Source organism: Piliocolobus tephrosceles, chromosome 21, assembly GCF_002776525.5.
Source record: "Piliocolobus tephrosceles isolate RC106 chromosome 21, ASM277652v3, whole genome shotgun sequence".
NCBI classification, from domain to species: Eukaryota; Metazoa; Chordata; class Mammalia; order Primates; family Cercopithecidae; genus Piliocolobus; species Piliocolobus tephrosceles.
The window spans coordinates 19,091,716-19,103,301 of NC_045454.1; the positions used below are offsets into that span (position 1 = coordinate 19,091,716).

Here is an 11,586-nt window from a genome sequence, read left to right on the forward strand (position 1 = left end):
TGGAGTGTTGAGGAACAGCACAGGAGGCAGAGCAGGATGGTGGCCACAGCGGGGAGGGGAAAACAGGGAGGAGATGAGGTCAGAGAGATACTTGCATGGGTCCCTTGAAAAAAAATTTTTTTAAGAGACTGGGTCTCACTCTCTCTCCCGGGGTGGAGTGCAGTGGTACAATCATAGCTCACTGCAGCCTCGGACTCTTAGGCTGAGTGATCCTCTCCATTCAGCTTCCTGAGAAGCTATGACTGCAGGCTCATGCCACCATGCCCAGCTAATTTAAAATATATATATTTTCATAGACACGGGGTCTTGCTCTGTTGCCCAGGGTGGAGTGCAGTGGCAAGATCACAGCTCACTGCAGCCTCCAACTCCTGGTTTCAAGTGATCTTCCCACCTCAGCCTCCCGAGTAGCTGGGACTACAGGTGCACACTGCCATGCCAAGCTAAAGTTTAACATTTTTTGTAAAGACAAGGTCTGCCTATGTTGCCCAGGCTGTTCTTGAACACCTGGCCTCAAGCAATCCTCCTGCTTCAGCCTCCCAAAGCGAAGGGATTACAGGTGTGAGCCATGGGGTCTGGCTATCGTATATATTATTGTCCCCATTTTCCAGATGAGAACCCTGAGGCTCAGACAGAAAACTAAAAATCACTAGCCCCAAATTAGGAAGCAGGCAAATGGCAAAGCCAGGATGCAAAGCGGAGACAGATGGCCCCATTGTTACCGCATTGATTCTCAAACTTTTCCTGAATTAGAATGAAGGGAGGCTGGGCGCAGTGGCTCATTCCTGTAATCCCAGCACTTTGGGATCCAACAAGGTGGGTGGATCACTTGAGGTCAGGAGTTCGAGACCAGCCTGGCCAACATGGTGAAACCCCCATCTCTACTAAAAGTACAAAAATTAGCCGGGCGTAGTGGTGCATGCCTGTAATCCCAGCTACTCAGGAGGCTGAGACAGGAGAATCATTTGCACCTGGGAGGTGGAGGTTGCAGTGAGCTGAGATCATGCCACTGCACTCCAGCCTGCGCTACAGAGCAAGACTTTATCTTAAAAAAAAAAAAAATAAAGGAAGGAGGAGGGTTCTGGTTAAAAATGTAGCTTCCCTGCTGGCCCAGTCCCCTACCACCGTCATGAGCCTGATTTGGGGTCAGCAGGGAATGTGTACTCTTAACCAGACCCCAGGAGCTTCTAACTTGGGCCAGGGTTTGAGAAGCCCCAGCCTGGGTAGGGGTAGAGGTCACCACCCATCAAAGGGAAGTGAAATCAGTTTGTCGGTGGGCCTGTGGCCATCGCGCTTAACCAACTGAAGCAAAATGGAGCAAGAATAGAAAATAACAGCGTGCGCATCATGCTTCAGGGGCCATCTACATTTTATGAGACTTGTTTCAGTTAAAAATAGGTATGTGTGAATGGTCACAGGTCCTGTGTTGTCCATAATAGTAAAAATTGGAGACGATTCAGATGTCCATCAGCAGGTGAACTGATAAACACACCACAGTATAGTTGCACAGTGGAATACTACTCGGCAACCAAAAGCAACGAACTCAATACACGCTACGTGGATGAACGTCAAAAAGATTATGCTGAGTGAAAGAAGAAAGGCCGGGCACGGTGGCTCATGCCTATAATCCCAAAACTTTGGGAGGCCAAGGCCGGAGGATTTCTTGAGCCAGGAGTTCGAGACCAGCCTGGGCAATATAGTGAGACCTCAGCTCTACAAACAATTTTACAAATTAGCCAAGCATGGTGCTATGCATGTGTAGACCCAGCTACTCAGGAGGCTGAGGTAGGAGGATCACTGGAGCTTGGGAAGTGGAGGTTGCATTGAATCAACCATTGAACCACTGTTGCCTGGGCAACAGATTGAGACTCTGTCTAAAAAAAAAAAAAAGGCCGGGCACAGTGGCTCATGCGATAGGTGGATCGCCTGAGGTCAGGAGTTTGAGACCAGCCTGGCCAACATGGTGAAGCCCCATCTCTACTAAAAATACAAAAACTTAGCCAGGCTTGGTAGCACGTGCCTGTAACCCCAGCTACTCAGGGGGCTAAGGCAGGAGAATTGCTTGAACCCAGGAGGCAGAGGTTGCAGTGAGCTGCGATCATACCATTGCACCCCAGCCTAGGCAACAAGAGTGAAACTCCATCTCAAAAAAAAAACACTTATTGAACACATAAAATAGGTAAAATGCATTGAAGGTCAATTACACCTCAATAAAGTTGATTTTTAATCATGTCTATGCATGTGTGAATGTACTGAGTTGTAAGACAGAATATATTTCTTTTTTTTTTTTTGAGACGGAGTCTTGTTCTGTTGCCCAGGTTGGAGTGCAGTGGCACGATCTGCACTCACTGCAAGCTCCGTCACCTCCTGGGTTCACACCATTCTCCTGCCTCAGCCTCCCGAGAAGCTGGGACTACAGGTGCCCACCATCACGCCCGGCTAATTTTTTTTGTATTTTTAGTAGAGACGGGGTTTCACCATGTTCGTCAGGATGGTCTTGATCTCCTGACCTCGTGATCCGCCCGCCTCGGCCTCCCAAAGTGCTGGGATTACAGGCGTGAGCCACCGCACCCGGCCAACAGAATATATTTCTTATGGGTGGAATGGGGTCCAAAAGGTTTTTTATTCTGAGACGGAGTCTCGCCCTGTCACCCAGATTGGAGTGTGCAGTGGCGCAATCTCGACTCAATGCAAGCTCTGCCTCCCAGGTTCCAGCAATCCTCCCACTTCAGCCTCCTGAGTAGCTATGAGTACAGGCATGCACCACCACACCTGGCCAATATTTTTTTGTATTTTTAGTAGAGACGGGATTTCACCATGTTCGCCAGGCTGGTCTCAAACTCCTGACCTCAAGTGATCCGCCCACCTTGGCCTCCCAAAGTGCTGGGATTACAGGCATAAGCCACTGAGCCCAGCCTCCAAAAAGTTTTGAGAAATCCACCACGACCTCAGTAACACTCAGAAAAACTGACCCAGTCTGGGGTGGAGAGATTCCAAGGCCAAGCCTCCAGAACCCTAACACCGACTACTTTGGTAAGTCTGGGCCCAGTTTTTCTCTGGTGAAGGCAATGGGGCTGGGCACCAGGGGCATCCAGAGATGCCACTTCCTGGCCTTGACCTTGGGTGAGTGATTCTACCATTCGGGCCTTGGTTTCCCTCAAATCTCTCAGGGAGATAAAGATAGGACCCTACCTCAGAAGACAGGGCAGCGAGGATATAATTAGATGTCTCAGGAGGCAGAGGCCCAGGGCACGGGGCCTGGTTTAGAGCAACAGTTCAAGGGCCATTGGCCATAGCCATGGTCTTATTAGGGCTGGGGAGGGCCCAACCCATGGTGTCTGCTGAGGGACTGGGGCTGGGGAGAGAGTCTCAGCTGAAGCTAGGCCCCTTCCCAGCTGTCCCCATCCTTCACTACCAGCCCCAGCTGTTTGTTCCTCTCTCCCAGGAAACCGGACCCTGCTCTCCAGGGTCCTATTCTGGGGCGGGAATGCTGTGTCAGCATTTCCTGCGTGGCTCCAAGGCCCCGGGGGAGGGGCGGGGCTAGCGTTGGGTCAGCAGACCTAGCCCAGAGCAGAGGACGTCCCCTCCCATATTTACGGCCCTACACCCTGCAGAGCCACTGGGAGGGGAAGGTGGGAAGGGCCGGGAGATGGCAGCCCCTCCTCCCTCTCGTCCCCTCCCCATCCCCGGCCCAGGCCCCAGAAAAGCGGGCTATTCTGGGAGGGCCACCTGTTGTTCCAGTTCCCACCCCTGCCCCCAGCTGGGGCTCAGAGATGCAGGGAGTGACCCAGCTAGAGAGACACAGAAAATCAGAGGGCCTTAAGCTAAGAAACAGAGACAAGGAGACTGAGATGGAGGAAGAGACAGAGACATGGAGACACCCAAAGAGACAGATGGGGAGAGAGACCACCCAGAGACCCTCCAAGACCATTAGCAGCCACTGGGAGCAGCCCTCCTGCCCAAAACAAAGAAGGAAAGAAAGACCCAGAACCCAAGAGATCCCTCCCCCACGAGACCCTCAAGGGCTGGGAGTTGGAAGCAGCTGTGTCCTCCAGCCCACCCCAGCTCCCTTCCCAAGAATTTAAATAGGTCAGAGTCTGGAGTAAAAAGAGAATTAGGGCTGAGGTGGGGGTTGGGGGGACGGCTAAATTAAGCCCAGGAATTAGAACCACCTTCTCCAAGTGCCTGCTTCCAGGATGGTGCGAGGGTGTGCTTCCTCAGGGGTCCTTCTTGTGGGGGACAACTCGCTAATGTCAGAAGAGAGGGCAACCGAAGATCCCTCTCCCATTCTGGAGTCCCCAGTCCTACTAATTCTCTGTAGTGAGAAAGGTGAAAGAGACTAAAAGACAGAATGACAGTCACTCAAAGTGACACAGGAAGAGACCTCGAGTCTCAGAGACCACCGGTAAACCGGACAGGGACATTCAGAGACAGAGAGATCCTCAGAGAGCCCCGAGAGATAGCCCCACAGACCCCTAACCCAGAGATACGCACCGTCCGCAGGAACTGGACGTCGTCCTCGCCTTCCGCGTCACCCATGATGTCTAGGTCCAAGGACCAGGGTCTGAGATCCGGGAACAGAGGGAGGGGGCTGCGGGCTGGGCGGGAGGGCTAGGGGCGGGCTGGGGTCGGAGACCTCTGGGGAAGCCAGAGGCACCCGCGAGGTGGATGGAACTGAGAGGAGGACACGCGTGCTGGACAGAGATGGGAGGAAAGCCCCGCCCCCGGACCCCATTGGACCAGGACTCCCCGGCCACGCCCCTTCGCCGGAGCCCCGCCCATATACCCCAAATCTTGGCTGGAGGTTTGCCTGACCGCCGGGAGGTGGGGTGGGGGAGACAGTGTCTAGAAGGTACCTGCGTTCTCTCCCCCTACCACGGTAAGTAACGTGCCATCATTCTCCCATTTCACAGAGGGCAGACTGAGGCTCTGCGTGGGGAAGCCCTTGCAAGGTATCACGCAGCAGAGCAGGGCTGTGCACCAGGTCTCCTGATTTTAAAAAGCACCAAACATAGTGATTAAGAACAAGAACTCCGGCCAGGCATGGTGGCTCACCCCTGTAATCCCAGCACTTTAGGACGCCGAGGTGGGTGGATCACCTGAGGTCAGGAGTTCGAGACCAGCCTGGCCAACATGGTGAAACCTCCGTCTCTATTAAAAGTACAAGAATTAGCCAGGCGTGGGGACACACGCTTGTAATCCCAGCCACTTGGGAAACTGAGGCAGGAGAATTGCTTGAACTCGGGAGGCAGAAGCTGAAGTGAGCCGAGATTGATCCACTGCACTCCAGCCTGGGTGAGACTCCATGTAAAAAAGAAAAAAAAAAGAACAAGGACTCCGACTCTGAGCCAGATAATCTGGATCTGAATCCCACCCAGCCTAGCCACTCCCTTGAGTTACATGGATAAGCCACTTAGCTTCTCTGTGCCTCGGTTTCCCCATCCAGTAAGGGGAATATTAATAGTACCGACCTCACGTGGTTGTTGGGAGAGTTAAATGAGGTAATTAATTTACAGCACTTACAACATTGCCAGTGCCTGGTTAAGGTAATGTAAGTGTTGCTATTATTACTATTAATTTTTTATTATTATTATTATTTGAGACAGAGTCTCGCTCATGTTGCCCAGACTGGAGTGCAGTGGCAAGATCTCGGCTCACTGCAAACTCCACCTCCTGGGTTCAAACAATTCCCCTGCTTAGCCTCCCAAGTAGCTGGGATTACAGGCACCTGCCAACACACCCGGCTAATTTTTGTATTTTTGGTAGAGACCGGGTTTCACCATGTTGGCCAGGCTGGTCTTGAACTCCTGACCTCATGATCCACCTGCCTCAGCCTCCCAAAGTGCTGGGATTACAGGTGTAAACCACCACGTCCGGCCTTATTAAAATTATTATTAGGCCAGGCACAGTGGCTCATGCCTGTAATCCCAGCACGTTGGGAGGCCAAGGCAGACAGATCATTTGAAGCCAGGAATTTGAGACCAGCTTGGCCAACATGGTGAAACCCTGGCTCTACTAAAAACACAGAAATTAGCAGGGCATGGTGGTGCACGACTGTAATCCCAGCTACTCGGGAGGTTGAGGCACAAGAATCATTTGAGCCCAGGAGGCAGAGGTTGTAGTGAGCCGAGATTGTACCACTACACCCCAGCCCAAGTGATAGAGCAAGGCTCTGTCTCAAAAAAAAAAAAAAATTATTTTTATTAACATGTAGTGGTGTACAGTAAGTTATATAAAACAGTATCCCATAGTTAAACAAAATTACATAGAAACCGTTCTTTAACGTATAGCAGGTTTCTAGGTGCTCCATAATTAAATACTGATGTTAGTACAACTGCAATAAATAGCACAAAAGTTTGTGTCATATTATGGAATTATATAATTCGACGTTATATAATGTATAATTATATAATTAAATATTTAGGCCAATATAATTATAGTGTACAATACAATTCTATGTTGTATTTATTATATATTATCTAACACATAGTTGTATACTAAGTATTGTTTTTCCCTAAAACTCTGTGTGAATGTGAAATGATTCTGTGTCATTGAGTATTATATCATAAGTTATTAATAGTGTTTCTTATTTTTGTCAGTCTCATTATGTGTGTTAAGACCTACCCCTGTTGCTCTGTGGACACCTGGTGTGTGACAGTGGTGGCTTTGCAGGATTCTTTGGTGACTGATCCCTTCTGTTTATCCACCTACCCCTACTGGGAGTGGACACCCAGGCTGCCTCCATCTTCCCCGAAATAATGCTGGAGGGAACATCTGTGTATTGGTCCCCCAGGAAGCTGAGGGGGAATGTTTTGTCGCGCACACCCGGAAGCTAATTGCTGGGTGACATATTCACGTGCACAATTTGTGTAAGTAGTGCCGGATAGCCCTCAGAATGGCTACTCACTATCAGTCCCTGAGAGTCCCTGGGTCCCCATATCCCCAACCCCCATGTGGCATTTCCAACTTAACTAATTTTTGCCAGATTTATATAGGATGACTCGCTGTTTTTTTGTTTTGTTTTGTTTTTTGAGACGGAGTCTCGCTCTGTCACTCAGGTTGGAGTGCAGTGACGCAATCTCGGCTCACTACAAACTCTGCCTCCCGGGTTCACGCCATTCTCCTGCCTCAGCCTCCCGAGTAGCTGGGACTACAGGCACCCACCACCACGTCCAGCTAATTTTTGTTGTATTTTTTAGTAGAGACGGGGTTTCACCGTGTTAGCCGGGATGGTCTCGATCTCCTGACCTCATGATCTGCCCGCCTCGGCCTTCCAAAGTGCTGGGATTACAGGCGTGAGCCACCATGCCTGGCCAACTCATTGTTTTTGAATTCATTTTCTCTATTTTACTTTGAGAGATGGGGTCTCACTTAGTTGCCCAGGCTGGGGTGTGGTGGCGCAATTATGGTTCACTGCTGCCCGGAACTGCTGGGCTCAAGGGATCCTCCCACCTCAACCTCCTGAGTAGCTGGGACAACAGGCTTGCGCCACCACGCCCAGCTAACTTTTAAGCTTTTTATAGAGATAGGGTCTTGCTATATTGCCCAGGCTGGTATTGAACTGCTGGGCTCAAGTGACCCTCCTACCTCGGCTTCCCAAAGTGCTAGGATTACAGGCATGAGCCACCACGCCTAGCCTTGTTGTCATTTTAATTTCCACTTCCCTGATGAGTTACCAACAATTTCTAGCATCTTCTCAGGTGCCTGTCAGAGTTTTGGGTTTCTTTGTCATCTGCTCATTGTGCTCTCTTCTCTTCTTTTCTTTTTTTTTTTTTTTTTGAGACGGAGTCTCGCTCTGTCGCCCAGGCTGGAGTGCAGTGGCCGGATCTCAGCTCACTGCAAGCTCCGCCTCCCGGGTTCCCGCCATTCTCCTGCCTCAGCCTCCCGAACAGCTGGGACTACAGGCGTCCGCCACCTCGCCCGGCTAATTTTTTGTATTTTTTAGTAGAGACGGGGTTTCACCATGTTCGCCAGGATGGTCTTGATCTCCTGACCTCGTGATCCGCCCATCTCGGCCTCCCAAAGTGCTGGGATTACAGGCTTGAGCCACCACGCCTGGCGTTTTTTTGAGACAGAGTCTCACTCTGTCACCCAGGTTGGAGTTCAATGATGCCATCTCGGCTCACTGCAACCTCCACCTCGCGGGTTCAAGCAATTCTTCTGCCTCAGCCCCCTCGGGACTACAAGCATATGCTGCCACACCCAGCTAATTTCTTTTGTATTTCAGTAGAGATGGGGTTTCACTATGTTGCCCAGGCTGGTCTCGAACTCCTGAGCTCAGCCAATCCACCTGCCTTGGCCTCCCAAAGTGCTAGGATTACAGGCGTGAGCCACCGTACCCTGCGTAACTTTTGTATTTTTAGTGGAGACGGGGTTTCGCCATGTTGGCCAGAGTGGTCTCGAACTCCTGACCTCAGGTGATCTACTTGCCTTGGTCTCCCAAAGTGGTGAGATTACAGGCATGTAATCTTACATTACAGGCGCAGGAGCCACTCTGCCCGGCCATTTTTCTAATATGGTTGCTGTCTTTTTCGCTTGGTAATTTGCAGCTGTTCCTTTCATATTCTTTTTTTTTTTTTTTTTTTTAGATGCAGTCCCATTCTGTCTCCCAGGCTGGAGTGCAGTGGCTCAATCCCAGCTCGCTGCAACCTCCACCTCCTGGGTTCAACTGATTCTCATGCCTCAGCCTCCCGAGTAGCTGGGATGACAGAGCAACACCCATGCCCACACCCTGCTAATTTTTGTATTTTTAATAGAGACCGGGTTTTGCCATGTTGGCCAGGTCAGCCTCAAACTCCTGATCTCAAGTGATCCGCTCGCCTCAGCTTCTCAAAGTGCTGGGATTACAGGCATGAGCTACCGCACCCAGCCTATATTTTAGATATTAATTTCTCATTGATTTTGAAATATTGCAAACACCTTTTCCCCTTCTGTCATCTGATATTGGTCCCATAGTATCTTTGTCAAAAGAAAATCTGCCTGTAATCTCAGCACTTTGGGAGGCCTAGATGAAAGGATTCCATGAGCCCAGGAGTTTGAGACCAGCTGGACAACATAGCAAGATCCCATCTTTAAAATTTAAAAAAGAAAGAAAGAAGAACAACAACAAGAGAAGAAAATCTGTATTTGCATGTTATCATGTGCATCATTTTTCTGCCTTATGAGTTTCTGTGGTTTGATTCGGAAGTCCCTTCCTTTGTGGTCATCAGCATTAGTATTGTCTGTATTCTTGGCCAGCCCGAGGACTAAAGCTGCCTGTATACAGTACAAACAAGTGCCAGGATTCCTGACCTCCTCCCTGAGGACTTTCTGGGTCCCCAGGGCCTGGAGACACTGCCACATTACAAAGTCTCTGCTCAGCCAGGATCATTAAGCCACATTCAAGATGCAGGTGCTACAGGAGATGGACTGAGAGAGAGTCAGACAGCACACCATGGGGCTGGGGGGAGAGAGGGTGAAACAGGGCAGGAAGAGAGAGTCTGAAGCTATGGTAACATTGCGTGATGGAAAAACTAAAGAGAGTGGGTTCGACGACTGTCTAAATGTTCCAGCATGGAAAAAATATACATCCACGGTGCCTTCTTTTAGTGAAAAAAGAAAAGTGGAAAAATATACTTCTGAGAGAATGGTTTCAATGAATTGGCTAACATGCTATGTTTGGCAGAATCACAATAACTACTATGACCCATTTATTCCACTCCTGGGTACTGCCCTACAATATGGTACCCTCTGTTCACCAAAAGTCAGATGCTCAAATAGTCACTGCAGCCCCAACCTGGAAACAATTCAGATGTCCATCACAGGAACATTGATAAATAATCCACGGAGGCCGGGAACAGTGCTTCATGCCTGGAAAGTCAGCACTTTGGAGGCATAGGAGGGAGGATCGCTCAAGCCTAGGAGTTCGAGATCAGCCTAGGCAACAAAGTGAGACTCTGTTTCTACAGGAAAATAATACTCAAAAAAAAAAATTAGCAGGGCACTGTTTTAAGACAGAGTCTCACCCTGTCGCCCAGGCTGAAGTGCAGTGTGCGATCTCGGCTCACTGCAACCTCCTCCTCCTGGGTTCAAGTGATTCTCCTGCCTCAGCCTCCCAAGTAGCTGGGATTACAGGCACGCACCACCACGCCCGGCACATTTTTGTATTTGTAGTAGAGATGGGAGTTTCCCCATGTTGGCCAGGCTGGTCTCAAACTCCTGACCTCAAGTGATCCGCCCTCCTCAGCCTCCCAAAGTGCTGGGATTACAGGCGTGAGCCACCGTGCCCAGCCAAAAAAAGGAATAAATTATAACCAAATACGTTAACACGAAAGAACTGCAAAAACAAGACGTGGAGAGAAAGAACCCAGATCCAATACAGGAGTCCATTTTTATCCAGCTCAAAATGAGATAAAACTACTGCACTAGACTTTGGGCGAGTGGGGATCTGTGGGAATTCATGCTGGGAAGAAAGACAGGGGGCTTGTGGAGGGTGACAACGTTCTGTGTCTTGATTTGTATGAACGTCACACAGGTTTACTCAGTTGGGGACATTTCATCAACCTAAATACTTAATGATTGGTGATCTTTTTTGTACTTCAATTTAAAAAAAAGGTCGAGCATGACACATTTAGGTAAAAAGAAAAAAATGCACACTCAAAAGAAAAGTCTGTTTCTAGGAGCACATGTTTATACAATGTGCTTAAACGCACAGACAGCAGTTTGCACGAAACTCGACAACGGTGTCGTATTGGTCACACCCTGCTTAAGAAAGACAGGGGATGGGGAGGGGCTTCCCAAGGCTTTACCTCCATCTTTGATGGTTTTTGATGTGTGTGGGGTTTTTTTGGTTTTGTTCTGTTTTTTGCTTTTTGAGACAGGACTGACATGCAGTGGCACCATCATGGTTCACTGCAGCCTCGACCTCCTTGGGGTCAAGCAGTCTTCTTGCCTCAGCCTCCTGAGTACCTGGGACTACACGTGTGCATCACTATGCTCAGCTAACTTTTTTCCTTTTCTTTTTCTTTTTTTTTTGAGACAGAGTTTCACTCCCGTTGCCCAGGCTGGAGTGTAATGACGCGATCTTGGCTCACCTCAACCTCCGCCTCCTGGGTTCAAGTGATTCTCCTGCCTCAGCCTCCCAAGTAGCTGGGATTATAGGCATGTGCCACCACGCCGGGCTAATTTTGTATTTTTAGTAGAGACGGGGTTTCTCTATGTTGGTCAGGCTGGTCTTAAACTCCCGACCTCAGGTGATCCACCCGCCTCAGCCTCCTAAAGTGCTGGGATTACAGGAGTGAGCCACCATGCCGGCCTAACTTTTTACATTTTTTATAGAGACGGGATTTTGTCATGTTGTTCAGGCTGGTCTCAAACTCCTGGACTCAAGCGATCCGCCTGCCTTGGCCTCCCAAAGTGCTGGATAACAGGCGTGAGTCCCCGTGCCTGGCCCAGTATGTTATGTTCTTTTAAGGTAACAGTGGATTGTGTGAGGATTAAATGAGTTAATATTTTTTTTAAAGTCCTTAGAGCAGTGTGTGGTACACAGTAGGTGCTGTGTGGAGGTTTGTTACAATAAAGTCAGAAAGTGAAAATGTTTTCCAGGGTACA

At 49.4% G+C, this 11,586-nt stretch overlaps 1 protein-coding gene across 2 annotated transcripts in view; it reads right to left on the reverse strand.

Annotated features, from left to right (window-relative positions):
* RYR1 (ryanodine receptor 1) overlaps positions 1–4,674 on the reverse strand; it is a 166,725-nt gene extending 162,051 nt beyond the window's left edge. For both annotated transcript variants that reach the window (XM_026447688.2, XM_026447687.2), the window contains exon 1: positions 4,492–4,674. In XM_026447688.2, coding sequence (XP_026303473.1) covers positions 4,492–4,536 — 45 coding nt within the window. In that variant the 5' untranslated portion in view covers positions 4,537–4,674. The remainder of the gene's footprint in view (positions 1–4,491) is intronic.
* Positions 4,675–11,586: the final 6,912 nt, after the last annotated feature.